Below are 27965 nucleotides of genomic sequence, written 5' to 3'. Positions count from 1 at the left end.
CCATAACGACGCGTCTGCGGAGCGGAATGCCATGCGGGGGTTGATCCCCGCGCGTTTTGCTGTGCGCTGCTATCGGGGCCCGCCACTCGTGCACGTCCGCTCTGCCTGCCACACGCGCAGCGAGATCGCGTTCACTCACGTGCCCGATATACGTCGCTCAGGTTCGCTCTGCAAAAAAAAATTCTTTCCACAGAGAAGAGGGGATTGAACCTGGGTGTGTAATTGCTGACACAAAACTACAGGGCCAGTGTCGTCAGCTACCACTTCTCTTCTCCATTGCCCAATCCCTTCCTCTGCCCTCCCCTCCCCTCATCCCTCCACTCATTCCCATCCCTCCCCTATAGCCCTTTCGTGACTCCTACGTGCGCTGTGTTATGGTCACTCATTCCTCGGCCCTTGCACGCCCCTTGCCATCTAATTATATAACAAGGATAAGAAATTGTTGGGTGCACCTTTGCCGAGAACCGGTCTCAGACGAGTGATGTGGATCCGGCACATTGACGAGTGAGCGCAGGGCACGTCGCATGGCAAATCCGTTCGCTCTCTCGAGCAATCCGAATGGATCGACTCAACGCGAAGTCTCATTTTCACATTCAAGTTACTCACGGTCTCGTTTATGCTGTTTCTTATTTTCCTCTGTTTCATTTGTACAGCGATTCTTACACATACGCATGTCGTATGAGCGTGAGTGTCGTTGGTAATTGATGCGATGATATATATCATTGTATGCTTTGTGCACGTATATAGTTTTTACAGTTCTACGTTTCTGTGTTTTTCTTGAAAGAGCAGTGGCGCAGTAGTTAGTGCTGACTGATGATACCATTGGTTAACATGGGTGCATGGCTGAACCAGTAGCTGGCCATCCTGTTTACAAACCTGCTCTGACCAGTGTGGTGAAAGACGTCACGCGAATTGGGGGAAGGCGCTCATTTAGCAGTGGATTGAAAACGATTGAAAAAGTGATATTTGTCTACAAGAATAATGTTTGCATCGTATGTACTCTGCATTGAGCAATGGCTCACTCCCAGGCAATGTCAAACCTGGGCCCATTCCCGTCTTGACCTCGGCAGCGAGACGTGACCCCCTCTGTGTAGCGGAGAAAGTTCACGACCCCCCCCCCCCCCCCGCGAAACGCCTCCATGTCGATTGTACCTTTCATTCCCCTTCAATTTCACTCCAGCGTGTGTCCTGAGAGAGAGAGAGAGAGAGCGCAAAGCTGAGCAATTGGCCTCCGCCTCCTTTCATCCGTTTGTCCATGAAGCATTCACCTTGAGATACAGTTCTGCGTTACGTCTGCGTGCGCGCGCGTCCTCATTGCAAGACACATCACACCGCTCACCCGGAGCAGCCCCATTGTGAGCCAGGGTCGCAGCCGAATTTGCAGGATCACTCACAATTACTCAATTACCGAACTGACACGTCTCAATGCCTGCCGCAACTGGACCCTGCCACCTTCGCGAACACGGGGGATGGGAGACTTCTGACAATCAAACCGCCTTTATTGGAACAAAAAGTCCCGTGATTACGATGGCCCACGCTGGTAAAACCCCGCTGTTGGGTGGTGCCCGCTGTCTCTTGGTTCTTAGGGTACTATCCAGCCGTGTATGTCACTGTAGCCCCAAGCGCAAGGCTATTTACATCGGAAAGCCCGTTCACCCATAGATTGCCGGTGTCACGGTTAAATATATATTGGCACAGTTTGTGTGCAGTGAGTCACCCAGGTTAACACGTGTGCAAATATAGATCGAACTGAATGCATGTCGTCCGGTTACGGTTACACTTAGCCTGGATCTTATTTATAATACGAATGTGTCGGCAACCTGATCCGTCACGGCACAAATAATGCAGTGATTCCGGCTGGTCATGTCAACCCTTTGATTAGTGCCTAAGCCAAATGGAAAAACAAATATTTGTCCATATAACTCAGGGATATTTTCAAGCATATGTGTGTTTTATGGGAGGCTATTAAACATTTATGCTTTGGCAGAGCAATATAAAACAGCAAATTTAAAAAAAATATGGTATTGTGGCTGAAGTTAAATTAATTCAATAGTAGATTTAAGTCCTGTTGTATTCTTAAGAGGGTGGTACCAGCCCCTCCGATGGCTGGGATTAATCTTTTTTTAAAAGTTAAAGTCTAGAATGTAAGAAACGTAATTTGACTCTCTGCGGGGTGAGTCGTTATTAAAAGCAGTACATTTAAACATCAGTGTCAATGTCTCTTGTTTGGATTAAACAAAGGATATTCTAATTTCTGACACCTCACAATTTCGAAAGACCAAATATGAAAATGTGACAATTCAGACCAATAAAACCGAACTGTACATATCATGTTGTCATGTTAGCCCTGCATCATTCCACCCTGACCTCTCTACTCCGACATATAGAGGACTTGCGAAAGAGAGTTTAGCCCACACACCTCCGATTAACACGGTCGGTTACATACGGTGCAAAAGAAGTTCAACATACACACGTACGTACAGACACGTCTTAGACAATCTCTATAACCCCAAGATTATCGAGTTGAGGGGATAGATCAGGCACAGCTCATCATCCGCACCGTTTGTTGCTGCATTCTTTTGGCCAAAAATGAATTCACCATTGTAACTCTGTACGATGAGAACGGCTCAAGTGAGAGGTGAGACCGTCTGACTTGCCAGCGGATGGACACATTGGGGTTTCTTATAAAGTGTTCTCAGTGTTCACAAACACTGGACATCTGTGAAAAAGAGCTTTATAGCTGATCAGATTCCTGCCGTATAAATCAAGATTCCGGTTCTGAAATTGACACGCGGTCGCGAGGTTCGCGGTGATGTATGGTCAAACAAACCCCGATGTGGAGGGGCTTTGATCCAGCAGTGGATTGACAAAGGGCTGTGAATTAATATTTTATTCAAACATATAAATACTCAATCGCATGATTTGATGCATGTATTGGGAGAGTAAGAATACATTTTAATAACGTTTCCATTGTTAGACACCTGATTATCACTTTGCTATTATGATCATGATGTTGACAATGACGACGACAATGATGATGACACTGTAATGCTGTGTTGGCTGGAACTGTCCGTCCCTGTAGGATTCCTGAATCCCAAGTGAAGAGCTACATCTGGCAGATCCTGCAAGCGGTAGCCTACTGCCACCGGCATAACGTGCGTAAAAAAAGACACACACACACTATGCACGCTTCTTAAAACCAAATGCAGTATAAAAATAAATGGTACACGCAAAATGATGAAGATTCCCCCGTATAGCCTCGACAGACTGTTGGGGCAAGTGCTGTTCGCGAGCTCTTGTGAAGGCCGGCACGTAAGGGTTGGTGGGCGGCACCACGTCTATCCGTCTTTGCAGACGAGGCCCATGACAGGTTCAGATAATCGTGACCCGGTGTTGGTCCTGAGTGGCAAGCGAACTCGGGTCGCCGGGTTCAAAGCGCAGCGCGCCAACCCGCTACACTACCGCTCCCCGGTACCGCTCCCCACACACACAAATGATCACATCTGTTGTACTCTTAGTTTTTTCGGTAAAGTCATGTAGGTAAAAAAATAAAATAAAAATTTGTATTACTTTATATTATTAATTTTAATTTCATTTTTTTACCTACGTGACTTTACCGAAAAAACGTAAGAGTATGAATCCTTGCAGTCACGAAAGTTTAAAATCTAGAATAAACACATGTGTTTTGTTTGAAAACAAATTTACAACTGTCCTCGAATGGGCGCACGTGCTTAGTGGCTGAGTGGGTGTGACTATCGGCTGAACAACACAGAGCTAAGCAGTGGCTGCTCATGGGAAAATGTTGTCCCCGAGAAAGCTGCATGGCCGCTGCTTGTATAATTCTCTGTCTCTGTGTCCTCACCCTCCACCACCACCACCACTGCTACCGCCGGCACTTTTGCTCTCTGCTCTACGCAGAGTGCCCACTCGAGCTCGCGGTCTCAATTAGCTCCGCGTTCAAACGGACAACAAAAAGGTGACTTGTGGAGAGGCCCCCACGAGGCCTCGCTCGGAGTGATGCTGAACAAATTAGACATGTGTGGAGGGCACCTTGCCAGGGGCTGTGTTGGGGATTTGGACTGCTAAGATCACAAAGTGCACTTAGCCTGGCACAAGCAGCGGCATCACTGTGGTGGTGATGTCACCGCCAGTTAGAGGCCAGCATGAGGTTGTTGTTTGTTGCTATGATCGCAGTGCATCTCCCAAGATGATAAGAAGCTAATGCCCTAGCATTAGTCATTCGTCTGGGTCAAATTAATAATAATAGTTTAGCACAAGCGTCCACTCTGTACTCTTCATGAATTGTAGAAACGAGTTTTTTTCTGTGACTGTGAAGTTTGCTTGGCATGGACCCGCATTGTGTGATGCCATATATGTAAGTATTTCATTTTATCCCGAAGAGTTTGGAATGTTTCGGCAATAATTTTGGCGTGCCACATCCATCATCTCTCCTTACCATTGTCATCATAATACTGCGGTGTCATGGGATGACAGAACATAGCAAGCATAGGGTATATCAATCGAGGGTACACGAATTTAGGATTGTTATGGATATGCGTAACCTGTTCTCTAGTGGCCGTGTATTACGCTGATAATCACTACTCTGTAATGAGAACGGCGTGGGCTGTCTGTATTGCTTCTCAGTCCCTTTCACCTGTGTTTGTGCTGAGCAGCAGCTTTTTGATGTCAACGTAGGTATGAATAGTTTCTCAAATCTCTTTTTTTCTGTAATAACTTTGCTTGAATAGCGCGCAGTGTATTTGCGTTCCCATGATAAAAAAAAAAACCAAATACGATGATTCAAGCGGTCATGCTTGCATGTACATTGTACGCTCACCCACATGCTCAAAACAAACAAACCCTCTGCCCCTCTTACCTTGGGTTCCATGCCAATCAATAGGCTGCCGTCACTTCTTAACGCTCACAGACACGCCGCACAACCGCTGCAAACGAAATCCCTTCGTGTTGTCAAATCACATCCCCGTGTAAAGGACAGATTGTCCTTTTCATATTTTAATTACTGGCCGGCCGTGGACTCTTAATTTGGAGATGTCGTCTCGAGTGCACTAACTCGAATGATGCTTCATCAGTATCATTATCATGAATGATGCTGTGCCTTGCAACGATCAACCGAGCAGCTCAGCTGCTGTGTTCACCACCCTCGACGGGACTCGAGCCGGAGTGCTGCTGGTGGGCGGTAATTGACCACACGCTTGTGCCGAGTCGCACCGCAGTGCCGATTCAAAGCGGCGTGTCTCCGGGTAATAGGATGGGAGGCGCGGCGGGCGATGGTGGTGGGGGGAGGGGTGATGGTGGTGAGGTGATGGTGGTGGGGGGGGGGGGTGTTGGTGGGGGGGGGGTGATGGTGGTGGGGGGGGGTGATGGTAGTGGGGGGGGTGATGGTAGTGGGGGGGGTGATGGTAGTGGGGGGGGGGGGTGATGGTGGTGGGGTGATGGTGGTGGGGGAGGGGGTGATGGTGGGGGGGGGTGATGGTGGTGGGGGGGGTGATGGTGGTGGGTTGAAGGTGGTGGGGGGGGGTGATGGTGGTGGTGGGGGTGATGGTGGTGGGGGGGGTGATGGTGGTGGGGGGGGTGATGGTGGTGGGGGGGGTGATGGTGGTGGGGGGGGAGGTGGTGGGGGGGGGAGGTGGTGGGGGTGATGGTGGTGGGGGGGGTGATGGTGGTGGGGGGGGGGGGTGATGGTGGGGGGGGTTATTTTCATGATATCCTTGTGCTTGTTTTTTTCTTCCGTTCTGGCTATCTGCGTTGCTTCGTGCGTGAATCGCTCGCCAAGACAATCACGCCGATTCAAAAACACTCGAATTCTGACGTCCAAAAGTCACACATGCTGTCGTGCCTCCCGCCGCCGCTTGTTTTTTTTAATGGTCATTTCATTTTGCTCGATTCCGCTGGAGAGCCGGTGGCAGCCTGTAATCGAAATGGGTGGAGAACCGCATGAAACAGCCACCTCCACTGCCACTCATTTCACCTTCTCCTGTCCCATAAATGCCCCCAGGCAGGTGCACGGACTCCTAATAACCTCATAGTCCTTGCTACAGGAGATGCACACACGAAAATCAGTCACGCGACCCATTAAACATCTGCCGCAGTGCACACTGCGGAGTGCTGTGGGAGGGAATGAGTATAACAAAAAGGTAAATTTCAGTCATCATCTGTAGACTGTCCTTCCAGCTGTTGTGGTCTGGGGATCAGTCCTCTCACAGCACAGACTCTTCACGATTACGCTCCTACGTAACTGTCCGATGCATTTTTTTGGGGTTGTTCTGCATAATGTCCGACGTTTTTTCTCTGAGTGCCGGGGGAGCTCCTTCAGGAATTACAATCAGAACCGGTCCTGGGTCTCACTGGAATCATATCGGGCTCACGTGAATTCCTGCTGCGAAGGGATGATCACCACACAGCCCCTTGCATGGCCAACGTGGCCAAAAGTGAGTCTAGTCACAGACAACTCCTTCGTGCGCCAATAGGCGCTCGCTAACAGCTTTACCCCAATAGTCGCCTGCAAGACTGAAGGATGGATCTTTGTCTATAACTCTGGTGCACATATATTTATTGCCAAACATACACGTACGTACACATGTATACACCACCGCAGCCCTCTGTGAATGATGAAGGGACATTAACAGACAAAAATACCATTGCTCAATGTTAAAGACAGAAAAATAAATAGTGGCATTATTTCACTAGAGGCAGCTATTGAGTCACATTGTCATGAATACACATTTGGACAATTACCCACAATTACTAGATTGCTAAATTTGACAATTCTAGAATGTCTTTTTGGCAATATTTCAATGCCCAGCCTGGGGGTCATTGCTCTGGGTGAAACCCTGTTCAAAGCCTCAATGCACATAACCCAGGGGCACGCAGTTACAATTCAGCTCTTCATTTGCAATGTCAATGTCTCTCTGGCTGATGGGGTCATTTGTCGTTGTCCATTAGAATTACAATAGTAACAAAGACGTGCAGCATTATGTTTTATGTGCGCGCGCTGTGGGTGTTGTGCATATATATCTTGTAAACTACACGTTTTAAAAAAAAACGGATGTCGGATATTTTAGGTTTGTTTTTATTGACAGCAACCTTTGCCCAGAGAGACAGGTGCTGTTCGCTCGTTGAGGCATTTTGACGATGACTCTTGAAGCGGGAATGCAGAATTGCCGCTGCCGCCAGCGATGGAGATGGGGCGGGAGGAACGATGCTTGATGTGAGAGTTGGCCCTCAGCTGTTCCCCCCAAAGGCCCCCCTCTTTACAAGGCTTTGTGGCTCATCCACAACCAGGCCTATTTAGCAGGAAAGGTCACACCGACACAACGCGGCTTTCATTCGTGACACCGGGAGCCTATAAACATTGCGCGGCCCGGGGTTAGTGCCCGCATTAATGCGCAAAGGCTCTTCAGCGCACACGGCAGGGCGGGTAGCCTCCATTTGGAGCGGGCCCTCCCGACAATATCGTGATTTTCCACGAGAGTGACCAAGAAAGACGTCTCCTAAGAGGGAGCAAGAAATAACGGTGAGGTGGTGGTAAACAAAACAAAAATGAAGCGACACGGTTTTTATTTTTCATTGCATTTCCTTTGACGTGGAGGTCTACACGCGAGACAAAGACACAGATCCTCCTCGGAGCCTCAATGGACTTTCGAGGCAAGTGCTGTTAGCGAGCAGCACCTATGAAGGTCGGCACGGTATACAATGCCCCGGACCGCCTTTGTCTCTCTCGTGGCGATGTTTACACAACGCATCATTTGAGGCTGAGCGGACCTACGGGAGGCCCAGGAACGGTTCAGATAATCGACGCTGTGAGGGGGAATCGAGCGAGGGTCACCGAGTTTATATTGCAGCCCGCTAACCACTGTGCCACCACTCCCGCTATACACACAAGGCGCCTGCAAGTAGATATACACGTTCATGTGTGTGTACACACACGCATGAACACACAAACACAAAGATCCCCCGTATAGCTTTAACAGACTGTTGGGGCAAGCGCTGTTAGCGAGCACCTATGAAGACCAGTACGGAACACAAGGGGGTGGTTCGCCAGCATCACGCCCGGCCGCCTTTGCCTCCCTAGTGCGATGTTTACACACCGCACCAGGCTGAGTCGACCTAGAGGAGGCCCACGACCGGTTCAAAAAATCGTTACTGGCGTTGGCCGCGAGCTAACCGCCACACTACCGCATGAACGCACACAAACGTGTAAGCCGTATTTGGCCCAAACACACGGTGACACGCGTGTGAAACACGAGTTAATTTGAACACACACTCATCCAGAAGCATAGCACATGTTCATCCACGCATCTCCTGCATGTAAAACACATTTACTATGCACAGAATATAGAATTTGTTATTCTATGAAATATATATATATTATCAACACAACATTTCACCGGGTCTTTATTTTTTCACGAGCTTTGTGGATGTTTTGGCAAAATTGAGTGCTTTTTTTCGCGTGGGAGGAGACGGGACAGCGCCCAAGAGAAACCCACGCCAATATATCACTGCAGTTGCGAGTAGACATTGCTTGCTATGTATGGCTCTTTCCGTCTTTAATACCTTACATCTGAGGTTGAAAGCGTTTACACGTTAGCCCTCTCTGTCTGTCTGTCCGTCGGTAATGTGAGGGGGGGGGGGGGGGGACAACTCACACGAAGATGATCGAATCTGAAGTAAACTTTAGCACGGAGAACGTTTTATAGGAATTTGCCACTTGGCACCTCCTGAATATCGGCCGGGTTGATCATCGGGTTGATCATCGGGTTGCCCGAAACGCGCAGACTTCACCGGCGTTGAAAGGACGATCGGCTAACATGTCAGCCGTGTTGAGCCCTAACAGAGTCCCATTAACATAATGGGACATTTTTGCCAGTATCAAAGTATGAAAAAATAAGAATAGGTTTTACCGTTTCTGGCAATTAAACAGGAGGTGTTAAGATGTTCAAACACCAAATAGACTACTTCAGCATTTTCTTGCTGTGGTTGTTCCACCTGATGAAGATTGCTTGTGTTGCGATCGAAACGTAGTGATTTATTTTATTTCCACCTCCATGACTTTACCGAAAGAATCAAGAAGAGTATGGATTCCTGAAGTCACGAAAGCTTCAAATCAAGACCAAATCGAAACTTTTTGCAAGGAATCAAGTCTGCATTAACCACACGGTACTTGTGGTGAACATGCAGACAAACATGCTGTGACAATATACAAGCTGATTGGCCTATACCAGAGACGGCCTTTTATATAGGGCCTCATCTCACCAGTGTCAGCCCAGAGAACGCCAATAGGCCGACAGTGCAGTTCTTTGCAAGAGGTTTCTTTTTAGTGTTTGAACATCTTAGCATGTTTTATTGCACAAAAAGGGTAAAAACCTATTCTTATTTTTTCAGATACACATTCGTTTTCCGTGCTACTATAAACCACTGCTGAGGACATGCGTGTACTGGAGCGTGTAACAGTATCCCATGGATATGCATGACAATTATCATATTTGTTTCCGCTCGAAAACGAAACGTAATTTTGGCATTTGGGAAGGAACCAAAAATGCCCGATTTAAACCTTTACACGCGGAGACGCTGCCAGGCCAAGTGCCGCGTCGCTTGCACATTTTTTTTAAATTTCAGCTGCGATTTTAAACGTGGATCACCGTGTGCGATAATAGGCGCGGTGATTTTGTTGAGCATTTTTCGAAAGGTATTTGGTGGACGGTTGAGATCACGGCTCCACGAGTGCCACAGGCCGGCAGTTTTGCCGCTCGGCACAGTTCTGCAGCCCTTGAAGATGCTTCAGCAGGACTCTGAAGGAGGTGAACGAGCTATTGACACAACCGGCGTAAGGACTCGGGCCCAAAAAAACCAATGTGCACACATTGGATGAGCTCTGCGCCAAAGGAGCAGCGTATATCTTTGAGAAGGAAAAAGGCCAAATTCCGTGCGGTAGGACGTGCAGATTTGACAGGTGTATGCATCACGGGCAGGACGATAAACACTGCATCCACACACACATATATTTATCATTCAGCCTATGAGCAATCCACATGGAATTCGCCAGATCCTGACAGATCATTGGAAGTTAAGCAGCAGTGCAGGAAATCCATTGTTGTACTGTACCTCTACGTTGCCCTCTTTCAACCCGCACTGACCAGCATCGCGACGTTACAGTCAAATAACCTGTACGGAATCAGAATCTCCATTTAGCCGGGAGGAATCCGATGCGCTATGAAGCCCTGTTTCACAGACGTCCAGTTCGGACACTCTCGCCGAGCAGGTGATTGACAAGGGAGTTTAACCTGCACGCGCGTCCGTAACAGCGGTGGGTGGTCAAAACATCTTGCAATCTATACGTTAAGTGTGCATGTGCACTGCCTAACAGAATGGCAACCTATGATTGAAATAGTGACAAACGTTGTAAGCCTCCGTCAGTTGTAACATTATATTTGCCCGAAACGTCTTAACGTCTTTGTTCCCAGGAGTGGCAGCGCCAGGTAGAGGAGATGTTGCGCGTGTGTGGTCTTGTTCGGTGGTCTGGAAAAAAACAAGTGAGAAAAGTTGTTTTGCCTGCGTGTGTGCTCATATGTTTGAGTGGACGTATGTGTTTGGGTGTGCATGCCTGTCTGTAGTGGTCAGCGCTACGCTGCGCTACGAACCTGGCGACCCAGGTTCGATTCCCGCTCACGGCCAACACGGGTGACGATTATCTGAACCGGTCCTGGGCCTCCCCTAGGTCGACTCAGGCTGAAATTAGTACCTGGTGCAGTGTGTAAACATCACTACTGGGGAGACAAAGGCGGCCGGGGGTGGTGTTGGCCACCCACCCCCTCGTGTGCCGTGCCGGCCTTTATAGGTGCTCGCTAACAGCACTTGCCCCTACAGTCTTTGAAGGTTACACGGGGGATCTGTCTTTTTTTATGCCTGTTTGTGCGTGCGTATGTGTGCGGATGCACGTGCGTGCACTCGTGCGTGTGCGTTAGTAACGTGTGCATGAGCGTGTGTCCATGTGTCCATGTGAGTATGTCCACATATGCACGCACGTGTGCAGATGTGTCCTTGTGCGTGGGGAGCTGCTGGTGCAGCGGTTAGCGCACCGCGCCACGAACCTGGCGACCCCAGTTAAGATTCCCGCTCACGGCCATCATCATCGGAGCTTCGCCTAGGTCAACCCAGCCTTAACACACGTCAGTATTGTGGAGACAAATATCGGGTCAACGTTGGAACGGGGTCGTTGGCCCAACGTTCGCCCCAAACGTACCACGTTGCACCCGGGCCCTCCTTGCTGGCCTTCTTTTATCGGTGCTGTTTGGCAACAGCACTTGTCCCAACAGCCTTGTGTGAGGCTATACGGGGGGGGGGGGCATCTTTGTCTTTGTGTTTGTGCGCGTTCCCTTCGCTCAGCTCCGTGTTTACAGCGGCCACGGTTGGACAGGGCCCACCCGCTCTGTGTGCGTCAGGACGGCAGCATTCTGCACCTGATTTACGCTCGCCCGACGTTTATTGGCGTTGGGTACCGAGGTGCCGGCTACCGTGGGGGTGTGTGGGCGTGGGTTTTTTTTTCTGGTTTCCATGCGCGCGGGGAGAGAAAATCGAAGCGCATAAGCATCATTGGCATCTGTTTGTTTAGGTCCGGATGACTGTACACGTGTGTGTGTGTGGCCGCACGCACGCCGGGGCCAGGGCGATGTTTTCCACAACTCGGCACCCAGGAGCCTCCTCTTTAGGTCTCGCACACTCGGAATCGTGACTCGCGATTCGCGGGCAGCAAACCCCGGTAGGATAAGTTTCGTAGAAACAACGGCGCGAGACCGGGTGGGTGCGCGTGTGTGTGATGGTGGAACGTTCGAACGCAGTTGTCACAGCCCTATGGGTGGGAAATGCGTACGAACGGCGACGTACGGTGCGAAATAAGTTCAACGCACACACACAAACCACAGCTCGTCAACCGGCGGGTCACATGTGGCGGGGTAAAACTGTGGGTATTCCCACGTCTTTCAGGTTGTCTGCCCAACGTGGAAGAGTAGGCCAAAATACACTCTCAGGGGGGCTCTCGCTCCGCCAGTGATGTTTCGATGGAATGTGGTTTCGGCGCTTGGCCTCTGCCAATGGAACAAGCGGCGTTGTAGCTGCGAGTGATGATGAAGGGGACACGTGGGAGGCCTTCCCGGCGCGCTGCTCAACGTTCTGATTTCCACGTCAGTGTTTAAACCAGCGGCACATTTTTACTCCACAAACTGGTGAACCCCACACTAAAACTATTCAAACTAAACCATAAACTATTTATATATATACATATTTACCAGGTAAGGTCCACTGAGCTACGTAGCTATTTTGTTTCAGAAACGACCTGGTCACAAGTGAAAGCGCAATGAAGTGACTTATCGTGTGGAGATTTACAGCAGCCAAACACTCTAAAGAAGGCTTCTTTCTAAATGTGGAGGGCAAAACAGGAGGGCCCGGAGAAAGATCCAGGCGGCCACAAGGGGAACATCCAAAACTCCAAAGACACAGGTGTCGGGGTCGGGATCGAAGCCACGACCTCCTGTATACCAGGCGAGGTAGTTAACATCTCGCCACCACGCATCCTGAAGGCACCCCCCCCCCCTATCTTCCACACAATTCTCCTTCGTCTGAGCAATTCTCCTGTCGCACACGAAAGTGAATCTCGCTCGCACACACCCCGGATCGCCTCTGGTGAACTCGTTAGGATCCCATGCTCCCCTAACAAGCTCAATGCACGAGCTTCAAGGCTACGTTGCTAAGGAACGAAACATCATTGCTTCACTTAGTGTATGTGTGTATATATACACACAGCCCACTCACCATATGTAATGATGATGATGATGTGTACTAATGTGTACATTTTTACAGTTGTGCTGTATCGTGCCGGGCCGATGCGTTACCGGGGGTCGTACCCCGTGTTGTCCGCTGCACGATGTCCCACATTTCGCGCTGCACGTGCCAGGAGCTTTCAATTAATGTCCTCGGAGAGGCTCCCAGCAAACGCCTGACGAAACGACGGACGCCACGGATTTAACGCCACGGCAAAGATGTGCATTTGCATGCACCCCAGTTCTCGCGTGACGAGAGCTCCGTTGCGATCGGTTCTCTCTCGAAAATTTGCAGATTGCAATGATGAATTATTGGGCGACCGTGCCGAACAATATGGGCCCCCCAACCCAAAATCACTCTCGGAGAGAGCTGCTGGGCGAGAAACAGTGTGAACCAGCAGTCCACATGCATTGAGACCGTGGCTGATTTTTCTTTTGACCCCCTCCCCCTCGGCAGTGCATCCATCGTGACGTGAAGCCTGAAAACATACTCATCACCAGGCAGGGCGTCATCAAGCTGTGTGACTTTGGTTTCGCCAGGATCCTCAGTAAGTGGCCTCCTAATCCCACTCCACTCCCTCCCTCCAACCATCCTCCACCCTCTATTACATGAACACAAACACACACCCCCCCTGCTCACATTTGAAACACCAGGATTAGCATCAGGGCCAACTTGATGTTCACACGAGGCGTTAAGGATTGCCTTTGTCATCGTCACATGACCCCCCCCCCTCATTTTTACGGCTCTACTTCGCCCGTTTATTCTTACGTAAGTTCCATCTCGCGAGTGTGCGGTATGAAAATAGGTTTTTATATTTCGGAGAGAAAAAATCATCCCGATATAGGGTCTTGGCGGAGCAGTGGTTGGCGCGCCACCGGCGCTACAAACCCAACGACCCAAGTTCGAGCCCTGGCAATAGCGAGCGATGTCTGCGCCAGGCCTTCCCTCTTCCCTACACTCCCCGGCCCCCCGCTGCACCCATCTGGTCGACCGCCACGACTGACTCGGCATGGGGAGAGCTTCATCCAGCAGTTGACCGACAAAGGGCTATACATTATTTTTAATTCTTATTTGTAGTAATAACAGAGAGTTTGTCATATTATACTGGCTTTAAAAAATAAACTCTCACAGCAAAGATCATTCCTGAATCAATGCACACATGTGGACAGTGTGCCCTGCAAGACAATAAATGTGACAGCCGTCAGCTAGGACTAGAATGGGGCCAGCTAATGCACACACACACATAGGTGCATTATGCAGGAACCGGGGAGAAAACGTTGTTTTTTTGAGCATATACAGAGGCACACGGTGATATACGGAGATTATAGAGATGATAATTAAGAAGCATAAAGGGCGCAAAGGAAGACGCGTAAATACGCGGATAATGGAAAGCAAGGGGGGAAGAATGGACGAACAGAAAGGAGGTGGGGAACGAAAAGGGGAAAGCAAAGAGAGAGGGGGCTACCGCTGTCATGACTGACAGTCGCGTCGCACCAAAGAATTCCTTTCAGCTGGCCGGGCCTTGAAGAGGTTTCCACTTGTGCTGCGGCCGCCATGGCAACGCGGGCAGGCGGGAGGGCAAGGGGAGCGCCCTCGGCTATGGCCTCCTGACCACACGAGGGTCCGGCACCCCCCCCCCCCACCGCACGCTCGAGCCTGCGTGTGACCACACGGGAGGGCCGTCGCACGAAATCAAACGCATCGCCGTGCCCTTGGCCGATGGGTCCGGACACATGGCAATTGTGTCCCTCGCTGGGCCGCGGGGTGACGACTAGGGCGCCGCGCTGGCTAGCAGATGTTGACTACCTCGCCTGGTATGCAGGGGGTCGCGGGTTCGATCCCGACCCTGACGCCTGCTGCTGCTGTATTTGGAGTTTGCGTCTCTCCCCCCCCGTGGTCGCGTGGATTTTTCTCCGGGTCCTCCGGTTATTTGCCTCCACATTTCGCAACGTGCGTTTTAGAGTATTTGGCTGCGATACATTTCCACGTGATGTCACTTGTGGCCGGCTCGCTTCTGAAAAAAGAACTATATATATCAGTGGGCCTTACCTGGTACACATAAAAAAAATTTCAATGAAGATAGTTTAGTGGTTTAGTTTCGCCTGCTGCTGCCGGCCTACCGATTAGAGCTTGCAGGATGAAATGACTTTCGATCTAGATCGGTATTCGATTAATAGACTCCCACCCCTCTCTTTGTGCCACCGTCATCATCATTGTTGTCATCAGCCTCAATCAATCCACTGTTTTATGAAGACCTCTCCAAGTTGTCAAGATGTTACCACGTCATCGATTCTGCGTTGTAACAATCCATCCGGCACCTGCACACGAGCTGACTTGCATCGGTTCCTCCCTTAAAGCAACCCCTATCACTACCACAAGCACTATCACTACCACAACCCCTATCACTACCACAACCCCTATCACTACCACAACCCCTATCACTACCACAACGCCTATCACTACCCCAACCCCTATCACTACCCCAACCCCTATCACTACCGCAACTCCTATCACTACCACAACCCCTATCACTACCCCAACCCCTATCACTACCCCAACTCCTATCACTACCACAACCCCTATCACTACCACAACCCCTATCACTACCACAACCCCTATCACTACCCCAACCCATATCACTACCCCAAAAACTATCACTACCCCAACCCATATCACTACCCCAACCCATATCACTACCACAACCCCTATCACTACCACAACTCCTATCACTACCCCAACCCATATCACTACCACAACCCCATCACTACAACAACTCCTATAACTACTTACGATACCCGTTGGCTGTCCCGACTAACGCTATCCAGCAACGTTTGTTTAAGCAAACAAGTCCAAAGCTGGTTTCAAACTTGTGGATGTCACCAGTGCAGCGAGGCCTTTAAAAAAAATACACCGCTAGGTTTCCAGATGTTATTGACAAGAGTACTCCCTCAAAACACAAGAGAGCACTATTGTATACACGCTCTACCACCGTTGAGGAGCATTTTGTGCCACGAGCGCTGAGTAACATGGGTTCATGATGTACTTCTCTGCTAACACCGTGGGAGTTCCAAAAGGAGATATTTTAATTCCTTGACATTGCACCAATAAAAACATTCAGAATATAACGGGGAAAATACGACCCCCCCCCCACCGCTCCGCCCCGAGTGGCTTGGAGGGTGAACGTAACTTGTTGGGCACATTTGAGGACTTGGATGGGGAGCGCCAGACAGAAAGAACAGAGGGACATGAAACTCCGCTCCCCTCAGCGTGAGAACGAAGGGCGTGAGCATGAATCGATTTGGCCGCACCTCTCCTTCTGCGCGCATCGAGCTGCTGAGCCCTCAGAATTGGCCGTCGATGATTTGCACGAATGCTACGCCTTACGACCCAAATCACCCAGAATGCAGCCGATCCCGTCCAACCTCGCAAGCCGAGCAGGTCTCAGCCTGCACAGGGCTCGGGCAGGGGTGACCACCGCGCACGCGAGTCAGGCGTCTTGGGAGTTTGTTAGGCCGCAGAGGGCAGTGCGTCCTGCCACGGGCTCAAGTTGATCCTCTGCCGCCGCGTCCGCAGCGAGTCCCGGGGACGAGTACACGGACTACGTGGCCACGCGCTGGTACCGCGCGCCCGAGCTGCTGGTGGGCGACACGCAGTACGGGCCGCCCGTGGACGTGTGGGCCGTGGGCTGCGTCTTCGCTGAGATGCTCACGGGCAACGCGCTGTGGCCCGGCCGCTCCGACCTCGACCAAATCTACCTCATCACGTGCACGCTCGGTACGTGCGCACGCGCACACACGCAAAGCACTCACGCGCACGCGCGGAGATGTCACGCGCACGTGCGGAGATGTCACGTTTACACTGGGAAGTGGTCAGGTGGCTGAGTAGTGCAGCATAAGGGTGGCTCAGTGGTGGTGCATAAGGGTGATGCACCGACCTGAGAGTTCCGATGGACACTTCATCTGCAGTGCCATGACAGCATGAACATAATTGTCGTAATATTATGAAAGGTAAAGAAAACAACACTTAGACTAAATCAATTATTCACTTTGTGACACCATAATCCACAAGCGACGTGAGGCCACAAAAACAATGGTGGAATTCCAGAGCCACCATTTGGTGACGATGTAATTTCCACGAACGACCACCTTCCTGGAAGACACAGCCGGAAGTTGTTACCATTTCAAGAAAGGAAAGTAAACAACATTTTATTTTCCATACAATCGTGACACTAGCACCCAACACGCAACGTTAGGCAAGGGACACGTGATTGAGCTTGCCAGTGTGGGTCAGCCTTGCTAGGAAATCCGTCCCAACTTTATGACAAAACGAGAAGAAAAAAAAGCACACTATGTGTCTGGCCTGGAATCCGTAGATGCCGATAAAAAAACACTCCAAACACACAAATGAATGAGCAAACGAAGGAATGAATGGCCTCGAAAGCAATCCTGAAATTGATGTTGCCGATTGATTCGCTCGCACTCGGCTGTGGGGTTACAAATGGGTAACAGCGGGGGCCACGGGGCTCATTCGTCTCGTGCAGCGGGAGGCGGCTCTCTCCGCCTCCAATTAGGTTCCGGCGCGTTTGACTGAGGCCTGCGGCACGCCCAGCCTTCAGCAGTGTCAACAGCGGCAACTGGGGAAAGGAAAAAAAAATTGCCTCTTTTTTTGCGTCAGCGAGGCCATGCACGCGGCACGCTGGCGACCGAGTGTCAGAGTTGTAGCCAACAGTGGTTTGTGATAACAAGCAATGATAATGCTGCGGAGGGGGGTATCGGGTTGTACCATGAGTTCATATTCTTGGGTCTTTCGGTAAAGTACCGCGAGTTGTCCGGAACAATGTCCGACGTCTTTCTCCGCGTGCGGGAAAGCTTCTTCAGGAAACCAATGTTAGTATGTGTGTTGAACTTTTTTTTGCACCGAACGTAGCCAACCGCGCTAATCGGATGTGCGGGGAAGGACAACAAACTGAACACAAAAAGCAGTTCTAGAGAAATTATTTTTCAATCTAGATTTCCAAGTGCATAGCTCCAGTAGCTTCCTAATATTGGAAGAACGTTCCAGACGGCCGCATAAGCGGATCTGAAAGCGCACGATGCAAGTGACTGTCTTTGTTTGATGGTTTGCCAAAAGCCACTGCGAGGATGACTGAAGTTTGCATGATGGTTTATGCTCCTTGACGAGATGAGCGAGGTTTGCAATACATCAACTGAAGACATTGTGCCGAGCAGCAGGTGGTCCAACCCGAATACACATTGGAGGAGTCGTGGTAATGTAATTTATTTATCCACGAAATTCTCACAAAGTCTCAAGGCCCAAGCCTCCCGTAAACTACGTGACTTCTGTGTGGCCACCGCCACTCTAAACCCCTTCCCCTGCCCCCTGTGAAGACAGACGCCGCTCCGCGCAGCCCCGTTGAGGTGCTGATGCCGCCTCTTCCTCCCCATCCTCATCTCTCCTCACCCTTTGTTCCAGTTTTTCAGTTAATTTTCCATCATTTTCCTCTTATTCTTTCTCTTCTCTTATTCTTTGTCTTCTCTCTTCCCTTTCCTGTTTCTTTTTCTTCATCCTTACATTACATCCTCTATTTCCCTTGTATCCTCTCACCGTGGTGTGCCACAGGTAAAACGTTGCGAGTGTATATAAAAGTGCTGGTCCACGTAGGTGTTCCGCACTCCACAGCGATTCTTGCGGTGTGGTCCGTTAGCGCATGTATCGACCTCATTGCGTTATTACTCTGCATACAACTATATACACCTATAAACAACTAATCATCGCTTAGCCTGCTCATTGTTGCATTTCCTGGCTGTCTCCTCTCACCTACCAGGGGACCTCATTCCCAGGCACCAGCAGGCGTTCGCGTGTAACCAATACTTCAGTGGACTGGGAATCCCCGAGCCCGACGTCATGGTGAGGTCACCCACGCCACCACTCACCCCCTGACTCGGGGTCAATCCTGAAGCCACTTTCACGTCAAATGCATGGCAGAGAGGTCCGCCAATGACACCGGATAGACGGCTGGCACAAGAGCTGTTCGCGAGAGGCATATCAAGCCGGCACGGCACAACAGAGAGAGCGTGGCCAGCACCACTGCTGTCTGACTTTGACTCTTCAGAGATGATGTTTATAGGAGAGGACCGGGGAATGTTCAGAGTTTATATTCAAACTCAAAACAAAGACAAAGTTCCCTAGTGTACTCTATGTAGACCATTGGGTCAAGTGCTGTGAACAAGCGACCATGTGGTCCACAGCGCGCCACACGATGTGGTCGTGTGGTCAGCACCAACGCCTGGCAGCCTTTGTCTTCCCAGAGCTGATGTTTACACACACTGCACCACTGCACCAGCTACTCATGTAGGGCTGGGGCAATCTGCGGAAGGCCCAGGACGTAGTCAGTAATCTAACTGAAATAGTTGGGTCCATAGGACAATGTGCTAACCAATGCGCCACAGCTCCCATACATTCACCAACAACCACCGTTCACTACTAAGTGGCGGTAACGTCACCACGGCGTTTGTGCCACGCACACAAAGACAAAGATCCCCCGTAAAGCTTTAACAGACGATTGGAGTAAGTGCTCTGTTAGCGAGCAACTATAAGGCCAGCACGGCACATGAGGGGGTGGGTGGCCAACACCACGCTCGGCCGCCTTTGTCTCCCCAGTGGCGATGTTTACACACCGCACACCAGGTACTCATTTGCGGCTGAGTCGACCTAGGGGAGGCCCAGGACCGATTTCAGATAATTGTCACTGGTGTTAGCCATGAGCGGGAATCGAACTCGGGTCAGCCGGGTTCGTAGTGCAGTGTGCTAACCGCTACACTACCGCTCCGCTACACCACCGCCACACACACATACACCACACTCTCGAACACTGTGACCCTACACACACACACCACACACGAACACTTTGACCCTACACACACACACATACACCACACTCGAACACTTTGACTCTACACACACACACCACACTCGAACACTGTGACCCGACACACACACATACACCACACTCGAACACTGTGACCCTACACACACACACCACACACACACACTGTGACCCTACACACACACACCACACACACACACTGTGACCCTACACACACACACATACACCACACTTGAACACTTTGACCCTACACACACAGACACACACCACACTCGAACACTGTGACTCTACACACACACAACACACTCGAACACTGTGACCCTACACACACACACCACACTTGAACACTGTGACCCTACACACACACACACACACCACACTCGAACACTGTGACCCTACACACACACACCACACACACACATTGTGACCCTACACACACACACACCACACTCGAACACTGTGACCCTACACACACACACATTGTGACAACACTAACTTTGCTTTAGGCGCTGTTGCTATGTGTAAGCCAGATCAGCCGAGGGGCTGAAATGTTCAGTGCCCTCTGTTAATTGCGATTAAATAATTAGACCGAACATCAACGTGTGACTGGCGAGTGGCCTTGTTGGGTCTCACAAGCATTGCCAATAATATTCGGATCATTCTGTATTAATTATTCCACCGGGATATTTACCAATTATCATATCCTCAGTGCTACTTGGACTTGATAGATTTTACATTCTAGCTGTTCATATGCTGGGCAGACGTCTTCAGAACTTTCTGAGCAGCTTTTAAAGGAGCTTTTAAAGTAATTGCTTTCGGGGATTAAGTATATCTTTAAAGCTTCGGTAGCAATATCAAAGGACGGATGAAAATGCATTACCGTTCTATTATTCGAGCTGTATAATTTATGATCCTGCCTTTTAACATTCAGGCGATATTGTCTTATTGCTGACTTCCTCCCACACTTTTGCCCTCTCTGTGTCCCTCACATTTCACAGGAGCCCTTGGAGATTAAATTCCAGTCCCTCAACAGTCAAGCTCTGAGTTTTATGATGGTAAGTTTCTACGCGCGGCATGCGTGGGTGACCTGCTCGAGGTGCGTGGGTGGCCTAGCGGTGAGGCCAGTGAGCCACCAACAGCTGACACCCTGAGTTCAAAGCCAGGCTTCATCCACCCGCGGTTAAACTAAACACGCAACACATTCGTCAATGGCAATGGCTTTAAAACTAAAAAGATCTAAATAATCGTCAGGGGTTTTAGTGAGTTTTTGTTGTTATATTTCTGCTTGAGCATCACACCAACTAATGTTGACTCGTGATTAAAATAGCTTCTCACGTGGTGGTGAGCTGGGTGTCAATGACTGCACACACAAAGCAAATCATCTCATTCAATGAGGGTTTTGTATTTGATTTTGCTTTCGCCGAGCATGCGACAAACAATTGTTGCAAAGCGTTGAAAGGCGTGCGTGGCCCTCGTGTGCATACGGAGATGCCTGAAGGAGTTCTGTAACATTCTCTGGGGTCATCCCCCGACACAGGGTGGTGCACAGCTAGCTCTGCTGGTCCGGAATAGAAACACATTCATCTCATTACGTGACGCCATTAGCATAATTTGGAATGTAATTGTGAACAAAATCCCCGTTAGCATATTATGGTCTAATAGTCATTAAGTAAAGATGAGGCTGGATGTTCCGTTATCAGCGGTGTGTAATCTCCAGATGATTTAATCCTCCAGGCCGATCTTCACCTTTTGATCATTATGCGCAACGTGAATGTGAATGAGGTGGGGCGGTCGCGCGTGGCGTCTCCTCCACGCTGTGCTGCGCCGTCGCTGCCTCGTGGCGGCGGCGGCAGCTTCGATCATCCCGAGGGAGGCGTCAATGCGCCACCCTCGTGAGCTGCATGGAGATGGTGGTGGGGGGGGGGCTCTGAACGAGAGTCCTGGGGGGGGGGGGCTCTGAACGAGTGTCCTGGGGGGGACTGTGAATGGGGGGGGGGGGGCTCTGAATGAGTGTCCTGGGGGGGGGGGGGCTCAATGCCGGCTGCGATCTTGCGTTTGCGACCGTGCAGTCACCTGGGAATTCATCCCAGCTTCTCAAGCCACCACGGCAACGATTAAACGAAAAAAAAAAGAACCCACCTGATGAAAAGACGATTGGGAAGCCCGTCCACATTCAATGGCTTCCCCACCCACACACATGACCCCTCTCCAACGGTACATGCTTATCATTATTTTGAAATGTGGCTGATGTCACATGTCAGGTTATTGTAAACAATAAAACAGAGAAACCACACCTGGGCCAATAAACGAATTAGCGAGTAAAAGATAATTTATATTTCAGTATGTTTGCTCTCGTTGCCATGAAGAACATATTTCGAGCTTCCGAATGACTCATAATTTGAAATTTGGTGGAGCGGTCTCAGAGTCCTCTAGCCATGCATGCACACAGGCTGGTCACTTGTTATGGAGATTGCTCTGCATTCGATTTGTTCGGCGAATCCACAGAGTGAACGACGAACTCGTCTGTACATCTAAATAGTGCTGTCGGCGTGATGTGGTTGAATAAGCCCCTTGATGGGTATTGAGCGAAGGGCCTGTGGCATCTCGCAGCCGATTCGCTCCCCAATGCGACTCGTGGCCTGCTTGTCGGAAGATGTTCCAGAAACTAAGATCGCTTTTCTCCATGGCTGCCACACGATAGTACAAGTGAACGCGCTAGCAAGACGGTCTGTTAAGTGAGCCTCCCTTCCATTCGGAACGCATCCACACATTTGTCTTCGAACGAACAAATGGATGGACAGAAGAATAGATGGACGGACACACAAATAGACGGACGTATTTCCCCGTCATTGCAATTACCAGAATATCGGCTCCCTATCTTAAAAAAATGCCAGGGTCGGTTGCCGGAACGGGTGCACATGACCGCATCTTGAAACGACACGAGGCGTGCGCGTTTGCTCCCGCCGTCGATCCGAATACGCGTGATGCCACCCGCCTCCTCCTCCTCGTCCCACAGAGCTGCCTGAGGATGGAGCCGACGGCTCGGCTGAGCTGCGAGGCGCTGCTCCAGCACGCGTACTTCTACGCGTTCCGGGAGGGTGACGGGGGTGGTGGCGTCGGGAGCCGCGAGCCCGAGCGAGGCGAGCGCCGGCACGACAAGCGCGGACGCAAGCGCCTCCCCGCGGTACGAACCGCGGCCGCTTGCGCATCTCTCGGCAGCTATTCCCGTCGCTGAGATTTTCACCACTTTTTTTGTTTTTGTAAGGTGGCCGGGTGGCGTGGCTCCTGTGTCAGATAAGGGTTGCCGGGTCTAAGGTGCAAACGCACAGAATATCTCACAGTCCGTCCGTTTGCCCAACTGTCTGTCAATCCATTTGTCCATCGATCTATTTATCTGTCCATCTGTTGATACACGTATACATTCATCCATCCATCCACTTGTCTGTCTGTTGCTCCATCCATTCGTCCATTTACCTGTCCATCTGGTAATTCATCCACCCATCAATCCATTCCTTTACATATCTGTCCATCAATTCATCCATCCATCCATCGATTTGTCTTCCTCTCTGCCCATCCATACACTCGTACCGCGCCCGTCTGTCCGGCCATCCACCCGTCCGTCGACATTTCCCCCAATCGTTGAAGCGGGGCGCGTGGTCCCGTTTGCCGACAGATGCTGCTGCTGCCGCAGCTGATCGGCAACAGCAACTCGCCGGCCCCGGAGGTGCGGAGGTACGTGCGCAACAAGCACGACCACCACCTGCCCACCATCTGACGGCGCGGGCCCACTGGAGCGTGCCGCCCTGGAACCAACAGCGGCGGAGGAGGCGCTACCGAGCCCCTTTGTTTTCCCGTTCTGTTTTTTATATTTTTAATTACGTTACTTTATAAATAACTCATGAGCCATCTGCCACAGTCTTGCATTCTCCGTTCGGTTTAGGAATAAAAGTCAACGAGAGTGGCGTGAATGTGTATGCAAAATCGAAATAAAATTAAAAGAGAACGAAACCGTAGGGTGCAGAGGGAAGGGGGTGCTAGCAGATGTCTGAAATCTGCACGCCGAGTGCTCGGAGATGGGCAGGGTGCCTGGGACTCGGGGCGGGGGGGGGACTGTGATTGGGTTCTCCTTGAGCGCTGGGGGGCAGGGATCATGTCGCAGTTACGATTGCATCGTGCATGCCCGCAGTGAGCCGCGAGTCGGTTTTCACTGCAGTCCAAACAGGATCACTGTGGGTATTTTTATTATTTGCCGCTCATTTCCCGCACCCTTAACTTATTTATGCATTCCTTTTCAGCATTAGCACGGTTGGCTACGTACGGTGCAAAAGAAGTTCAACATACATACACACATTAGGTGCGTGCCTCGATTGCTTGACAGCTCTCTCTCTCTGATGTTTGTCCTCCTTAAAAACACTCCCGAACTGCCCCTATTCGCAGCTCTCTCCTTCCCTATCCTAAATCAACGACAGTTACATTCATAACTATACGATTGCGTTCCCAGCAACAAAATGTGCCACCACCGACGTACATGATTCTACGGATACCTGACAGCATCTTTGCTGACGATCATCACCATCATCAGCAGCAATGCTCTATCCACTGCTGGATGAATGCCTCCCCAAGCCGTCACCATCTCTCGTCTAGGCCCTGCACGCTATCTGAGCTTCTCGCTCCATCTCCGTGGCGGATGACCGTGATGAAGGTGGTGGCATAATTATGCGATTAACATGACGACAATGGTAATTGCGATGGTGAGTAGTTTATATACAATTTGTCTTCGTAGGCTTTTGTGCATTAAACATGCACATATGATTGAAAGCTGTATTGCAAACTGCCAGGATGCTCAAATTGTAAGCAGCTGTTGCTGTTTAAAAAGTCTAATCTCACAATGGGATAAACGAGAGCGGCTACATCTTATCCTTGACATCGTTACCTGCGACTCCTATTATCCGTTGCAGCTGCGGGGTTCACAGAAACTCCTATTAGCCACGATCCTATTCTTCCTATTATTCGCGATTCAAGTGTGGATTTGCCCATTCCTGATTTGCGAAACGGCTTCCTGTGCGTGGAGTTTTCCCGGACAAGAAGTCACGCGGCAAAATACATCCTATTCTCTGCGAGTGGCCATGCTTTTCACCGCACAGGATAAGCGACGCAAATTGTATGGAAGCCCCCACAAGATAATAGGATCTGCCATATTGGTTTCCCTCCGTGGGAGGAGTTAGGAGGAGTTGTCGGTGCAAACATCTACATCGAAAATGAGATTCCCAGTTGCTGAAGTTGTCCGGTTTTTAATTTCATCTCCCTTACAACACGCACACCATTGTCTGCTCTCGCCCAGTGCCGGCGATACAATCGCAATTCGAGTACCTTCCATTGCGCCTGCCGCGGAGCCTACGATTGTCTGCCCACATTTGCGTCTCAGCGGTTTTTCATTAACCCCTTGTCTCCTCGGACAGCAGCCTCCCCTCTGTCCATGCAACAATACGCCTGCTGTCGTAGACAGCGGTGGCGAATATTCCTTTGGGAGACTGAAACACGTTTTTGTGGGGGGCAGTGGGCGGGGGGGGGGGCGATGACGACGACTGAAATATGTTTTAATTAAGCATTTTTGTGTATGAATTAAATGTTTAAAATATATATATTTTGAAAAGTGACGTCCGAAAACTGGCAGAGCACGAGGTAGCCCGGGGCGCCAAAGGGTGGCGCGGTGTCCCCACTTTGGACACAAGCAGTCTACATATTTGTCAAATTGCACGGCATCACCAAATCCGTTCGCATGGCACGCGCTCTGCTCGTGGTGCGACATTGCACCCTCTCGCCGGGTCTGTCGTCCACAAGGGGTCCCGCTTGTGCATGGCTGCGTTTGAATGCAAACTGCTCAATAGGTTTCAGGGGCCAAGCCCCGTTTGGATGAACCGCGCCACCGGCTGTGCTTGCTACAGAAACATCAAACGCTCGATCAAGTCAGTCCCTGCACTCATTTTAATATTTTTGGCGCAAATAATTCCCCTACCCTGAATAATCACCCCCCTCCCCAAAATCGTTAATTTCACTCAATTTAGATTGATTATGTGAAGACACCAGACCTTAACATGCTCCCCAACTGTATTGTTATCCATGATCCCCAACACCAAATCTTGTTCGATGAAGAACTTCAATGTGCTTCTGCTGCTAACAAATTGTGTCATTCCCACGAGTGGAAGGACATTGCTGCATTCATGTTCAGCTCTTGGTGTACCAGCGCTGGGGTCTTGGCGACCCGACAAATCAAGCCCCATGCATACCGTGGGACACGAAGTTCGGCCGAGTTCCCCACGCCAGGTGCATTTACTTACGTGGAATGATTGCCCAATTGGCCAAAACAGACTATTTAGTTTTTATTTTACCAGGTCAGGCCCACTGAGCTATGTAGCTCTTTTTCAGAAGCGACCTGGCCACAAATAATAGCTCAACGAAGTGGCTTATCACGTGCAAATTTATAGCAGCCAAATATTTTAAACTCATGTTTCTACATGTGGAGTGAAAGATCGGAGGACCCGGAGAAAAATCCTCGCAACCACCGGGAGAGAGAGTACAGCCAACATCCAAATATACAGCAGGCATCAGAGTTGGGATCGAACCCACGACCTCCTGTATACCAGGCAAGGTAGTTAACATCTCGCCACCGTGGCGCCCAATTAACATCGTTAACATCTCGCCGGGGAATGAGAGGAAATCACTGGGTCACCGATGTTACTGATTGTAGAATAACAAAACTAAAACGAAACCTGGTTGACTGCTGAAGCTCGCATCACTCTGCTCGTGTCCATGTCATGTGGGGAATGACTTGGCAAAGCCGACGACGTTGAGACGTTCAAGTTGGCGGGCGCAAAGGGTCATCGTTTTCATGACTCCTGCGCGCCACTGATGGCGCACGCCGTTCTGGTGAATATCGACCGTGGGGCCGCCTTCAAGTAAAATCGCAGTACCACCGTCCTCTTGTTGAGAAGACCTTCACGGGCTCCTGTGTGCTTTTGTTAAACACCCTAACATGTCCGAAACACTGTAAACAAACTTCATCATATGGGAGACTTTTATACATTTATAAGCCTAAGCATTTAAAACGCTCCTCCGAGACCTACACACACCCTTATATATAAACCGGGCTTGCCTGTGCTTTTATCTTTTAACTATATAGTGTAATTACATTTAGTGCAGTGGTAGTAATATATACCGTGATGCATAGTTGTAATATTTTTCAAAAATATTTTGATATAAATGACATGTTCTGATATATAATGTAATAACATTTGACCAGCGCATTTCAAAAATTTTGCGTGCTTACATTGAGTTATTATTGTGTACATACGCTGTTATCATAACTCCTGTTTGTTTAAAGTACCTGGATGATGAATTGTGTGCATAATAAACGTCTTTTTTGTTTTTTTGTCTGATGCAGCGTGCTCTTTTACAGCGCGGAAATATGAGGTTAATTTTATTTTCAATTTTCAAGCTCAATCCGAGTCCCTCTCCAAACCCTATTATATTGTCACCGGTATGAAATCCAGTTTCAATTTAAATCTCTGAGAAGTAATCACATTTATCAGACAATGTGTGTGTTCTAATGCATTTAGATTGTTATTAATGTATATAGGAGTAAAATAACCTTCATATTCAACTTGACACACCTATGTAATACAACATTTTAAACAGGCAATACAAAATCATCTATAAATCCTTTAGGCAGTGTGAGAGATCAATGTGATTGGCCAATGGTGCCGATCGAGGCAGTGTGAGGAATCAATGTGATTGGCTACTGATGCCTGTATAGGCAGTGTGAGTGTAATGTGATTGGCCAATGGATGCCTGTATAGGCAGTGTGAGGTCAGTGTGTTTGGTTTCTGATGTCTCTGTAGACAGCGCCTGTGCAAATTGCAGGAAATCCTAGCATCAGTCCCTGATGCCGGTTGCCCTGCTGCCGTGTGGGACAGCCGCGAGACTTGTAGGGCAGAGACCAGTGGCGTAGCGTGGCTGGCATGGGCCCTGGTGCAAGCAATGCAATTATCGATGTTCCCCGTCCAACGTCGAAAGCTGCCTCAACCTCACCTCCATGTCCACGTGTAGAGATGATATCACTACCAACGATACTCACTTGACGTGGTGGCCACCGCGTAGCACGGATAATCAGGAAGTAAAAACACGCCCCTCTATGATGGTACTTAACGTGCCTGAAAGGTTGTTGGTTCGAGGCAGGGACATTGAT

At 49.8% G+C, this 27965-nt stretch overlaps 1 protein-coding gene across 1 annotated transcript in view; it reads left to right on the top strand.

Annotated features, from left to right (window-relative positions):
• CDKL4 (cyclin dependent kinase like 4) overlaps positions 1-27149 on the top strand; it is a 43491-nt gene extending 16342 nt beyond the window's left edge. Inside the window, exons 3-9 of the mRNA XM_061551578.1 lie at positions 3083-3155; positions 13291-13381; positions 16408-16608; positions 18659-18741; positions 20719-20775; positions 22737-22904; positions 23394-27149. Of these exons, the coding sequence (XP_061407562.1) occupies positions 3083-3155; positions 13291-13381; positions 16408-16608; positions 18659-18741; positions 20719-20775; positions 22737-22904; positions 23394-23495 (775 nt within the window). The 3' untranslated portion in view covers positions 23496-27149. The remainder of the gene's footprint in view (positions 1-3082; positions 3156-13290; positions 13382-16407; positions 16609-18658; positions 18742-20718; positions 20776-22736; positions 22905-23393) is intronic.
• The last annotated feature ends 816 nt before the right edge of the window (positions 27150-27965 follow it).

This window comes from Lethenteron reissneri, chromosome 14 (genome assembly GCF_015708825.2).
Source record: "Lethenteron reissneri isolate LAM-NWPU_2019-01 chromosome 14, ASM1570882v1, whole genome shotgun sequence".
Taxonomy (NCBI): domain Eukaryota; kingdom Metazoa; phylum Chordata; class Hyperoartia; order Petromyzontiformes; family Petromyzontidae; genus Lethenteron; species Lethenteron reissneri.
The sequence above is the reverse complement of the archived record's forward strand: the minus strand, read 5'-3'. Positions and strand labels throughout refer to the sequence as shown.